Source organism: Lipophrys pholis (assembly GCF_963383615.2).
Source record: "Lipophrys pholis genome assembly, chromosome: 3".
Lineage (NCBI taxonomy): Eukaryota > Metazoa > Chordata > Actinopteri > Blenniiformes > Blenniidae > Lipophrys > Lipophrys pholis.
In genome coordinates, this window is record NC_137627.1 from 18337446 (window position 1) to 18341165 (window position 3720).

Here is a 3720-nt window from a genome sequence, read left to right on the forward strand (position 1 = left end):
AGGTCAGTGAAGTCTAAATGTTATTATCTTCAAATCTTATTATACATTTGACCTCCTTCACTGCTCAGACAGGCAACATGGTGTCATAGAATTAACTTTGCAAGTCAAGTAAGGCTCAACTGTTTCACAATATCGGCAGATAATAAAATGTTGGTTAAATCCTTTGTAGCTCTTTATACATGCTGTATACTCCTAATAGGTTCAAAGAAACATGGGCAACAACAGTGGACCTTTCTTATCAACAACATATACTTCAGTCATTTAAAGCAGACATTTGTCAGCTGTCATAAACACTCAACGTTTATTTTTTGTGTTTCTCTTTTAGCTTTGGCAAGAAAATAGACCAGACTACTTCAATTTGAAACTGTACGTCAGTCAGACGGACAGCCTGCAAGTAAGCCTGACACGCACGCACACACGCACGCACACACGTACTTATACCTTATGGGGACAATTAACCTTTATAAATTCCCTGCTGACCCTCTTGAAACCCCATAATTACTGCTCCCCTAATCTTCGCTCTAAATCTTCCCCTAACCTTAAACTAACCCTTATCATAGTCTGATTTAAAAAATAAGTTTTTTCTCACTGTTACCTCGATGTTTGTCACCACGGAGGAATAGAAGATCAAGAACACACACACACACACACACACACACACACACACACACACACACACACACACACACACACACACACACACACACACACACACACACACACACACACACACACACACACACACACACTGTTGGCCATTTTGCGTTTGAAATCATTATTAATGATGATTCCTTTAATAGATGCAATGCCAGTCATACATTATGAACATTGTCCAACAGGGGGCAGTATTTTACAGCCAGACCACAGTCATGACTCAAGCCTTTAATAGTGTCTGCTGGCATCTCATCTCTCCCTATAATATAAAACATTTATTGTGTCCAGACTTGCCAGGAGTGACACCAGGAATTAAACCACTTCCAGGATTCTCTATAAATTAAGTTATATCATTGCTTTTTTTTGAGCAGCATTGGGTTTTAGTGTGAAAATTCTTTTGCATGTGGAAATATTCATTTATCTCTGACTCTAAAAAGACTGTTTATTATTCTTAATGTAATCATGCGATTGAATTAAACTGATCATTCTGTGAACAGATGTGCATTTTTCTTTCTTTGTTTATTTAAGATGTTATGATTATCAGGTGAAGCAAATATTAAAATCTTCACACGATATCAGTAACTCTCTTGATAGAATTAGTTGTGTTGAGTGAAGTTGTGTTTCCTGTGTTCAATAGATTCACAGTGGGCGTTACAACTCTGGGCCTTTCCGTCAAACCGAGGCGGCCCATTAAAAGTTTCAACTGTTTCTTTCAAAATCCTGTTTTCTGAAAGATGAAAAGTTTGTTTGCTAAATAGGAGGCTGTGGAAAATAAGTATTGGTGTTTTTTTTAAATCTTTGAACATTTGATATCTATGCAAATGGTTTTTCAATATGTATATACGGTATAGTTCTAGATATTGTTCGCTTTCGTCAGATACGGATGTTGCATAATTCAGTCAACCCACCAGCTCCTCGTTAGTATAGTGGAGAGTATCCCCGCCTGTCACGCGGGAGACCGGGGTTCGATTCCCCGACGGGGAGAGGCAAACTTTTAAATAAACTAGTTTCCTGAATAAGCGGCTGAGTCGGTTTACGAGTAGCCGTGAATCGTCACGTCTGTTGTAAATCATCCACCCCTAAAAGAAGGTTAAAGGTCGACTCAGCTAAGCTGAACACATAACAGGAGCTTTAATCTCCTGACAGGGAAGTATGGACCTTGTGCTTATATGTTACATATTTCCCTCTGGTACCATTCTTTAGTGAAATAGCACAAACAACCCATACAATTTGTGGCCACAGTATTTTTTAGCTTCAGATAAAATACGAAGGACCTTAAGCCATTACAAGTGGAACGAAGGCGATCAGAAGCTTTGAACAGATGTAAATACCATTAAATGGAGAATCTGCTGTTGGGATGGATTTTATTCTCTTGTGAATAGAAAAAGGAGATCCGAGCCCCTGCTCTGATCTTGCAGCAGTATTGGTACTATTTTCACCACTTGACTTCATTTTCAGACCATATCTGAGGAGAGGTATCGCCCGCTCACATCAAGGCTGCTGGTTGGTCGACCCAGATGGAAGTTGCTTTTGGATGAAATAGGAAAGGCCAACCAACAGTAAGTAGTGGGGAGGGTATTCATTCAGTGTTTCATCACTGTTCTAAAACCTACTCATCTTCTCACATCCGTTTCTTTTCTTCCTGTGGTTTCAGTAAGCGTGTCGGGGTATTCTGCTGTGGACCAAAGGGCATTTCAAGGACTCTTCACAGACTGTGTAACGCAGCCCAACCCTCGGGGACTACCTTTGAATTCAATAAGGAGTCTTTCAGCTGATTGAAAAACATATATATATATTTTTTTTTAATTTCTACAATCTGTTAAAAACAAGCACTCTATGGATGGATTAGCATTCATGTTTATACACATTCTTAAATATGTAAGCAAACTGTTGGGTGTCAAATTACATCTAGGAAAAAAGGCAAGAACCCCCCCCCCCCCCCCAACTTTATTTATATCTTGTATGAATCTCAACGACCAGAAGAGGCCCAGTGGGACAAACATGAAGGTGCTACATGTTGACCTCAAACCGGGAGCTTCAGAGGATTCACCTGCAGCATGAGAGAAACCAAAGAAACCAGCTCTGCTTCGTGTCTCCACCCAAAGATGCTTTGCTTTTCTCAAGTCGTTGCACCTTTTCCCTCGACGCCCCCCCCCCCCATGGAGTAAATTTGTTTCCTTGTGTTGGAGTCTAACGTGAGAAATAGCCCCTCCTCAGCCTGGCGTTCCTCCACCCGAAAAAAAGACAATGTCACACAAGAGAGGAGTCGTCCTTCAGTGGGCCAAGACTTGTACGTCTCTCAGGGACTGATTATTAAAACACGTTCATAAAACAGTGGCCTGCCAAGTGCAATGTGCTTTAAATGAGCGTGAACCAAAACAACCATTGCTCAGTTAATCCTTATTGGATTCAAGACTGACACCCAACCACCTCTACCAACCAAAAGTCGAAACCAAACCCCCTCAACACCACCTATCAGCGACATGTTTTTCTTCACATTCAAAATAGTGGATTATCTTCTACTCTTCAAGAAATAAGTCAACACGTTCACTGTTTTTTGTTAAAAATACACTTAAATGTCTTTTTAGTTCAGTTTATGTTTGAAGGTGGAAAGTAAACTGATGTTTGTGTTTCAGGAGCCTTTAAAAATGGATGGGACGTCCATTCTCAGTAGATTTCATTGGTGTTTGTATGTGAAACTCATCAGGGTGAAAACATGGATATCTTGAAATGTATCTGAAATGTCAAACTTTTTCTTTTTTCTTTTTTTTTTAAAATTGGGTGAGAAAAACATTTTAGATGGACGTTTTACCTTGCTCCTCTCGGGGGGGCCTTGATTACAGAACATCCCGGCCGGGGGACTTGTTCCTTATCAGGATCTGGGAACATTTGCTTTCGTGAAACAATACACGCTGGTGCTCTTTCTGTTATAATTCTTAAGACCAAAACTAATTTAGGCCCCGTTTACTCGAACACCTTGAAAGCAGTGGCGGCTGGTGATAAACATTTTAGGTGGGGCTCTTCATTATGATTTATTTTCAGCCAATGTTAACTTCATTTAAATAC

General features: G+C 40.1%; 1 protein-coding gene across 1 annotated transcript in view; it reads left to right on the forward strand.

Moving 5' to 3' along the window:
- Positions 1 to 2429, forward strand: part of nox4 (NADPH oxidase 4) — a gene marked incomplete at its 3' end in the record, with an annotated part of 18919 nt that extends 16490 nt beyond the window's left edge. Inside the window, exons 15-18 of the mRNA XM_080459825.1 lie at positions 1 to 2; positions 326 to 394; positions 2113 to 2213; positions 2309 to 2429. The exon at positions 1 to 2 is cut by the window's left edge and continues 107 nt beyond it. Of these exons, the coding sequence (XP_080315951.1) occupies positions 1 to 2; positions 326 to 394; positions 2113 to 2213; positions 2309 to 2429 (293 nt within the window). The remainder of the gene's footprint in view (positions 3 to 325; positions 395 to 2112; positions 2214 to 2308) is intronic.
- Positions 2430 to 3720: the final 1291 nt, after the last annotated feature.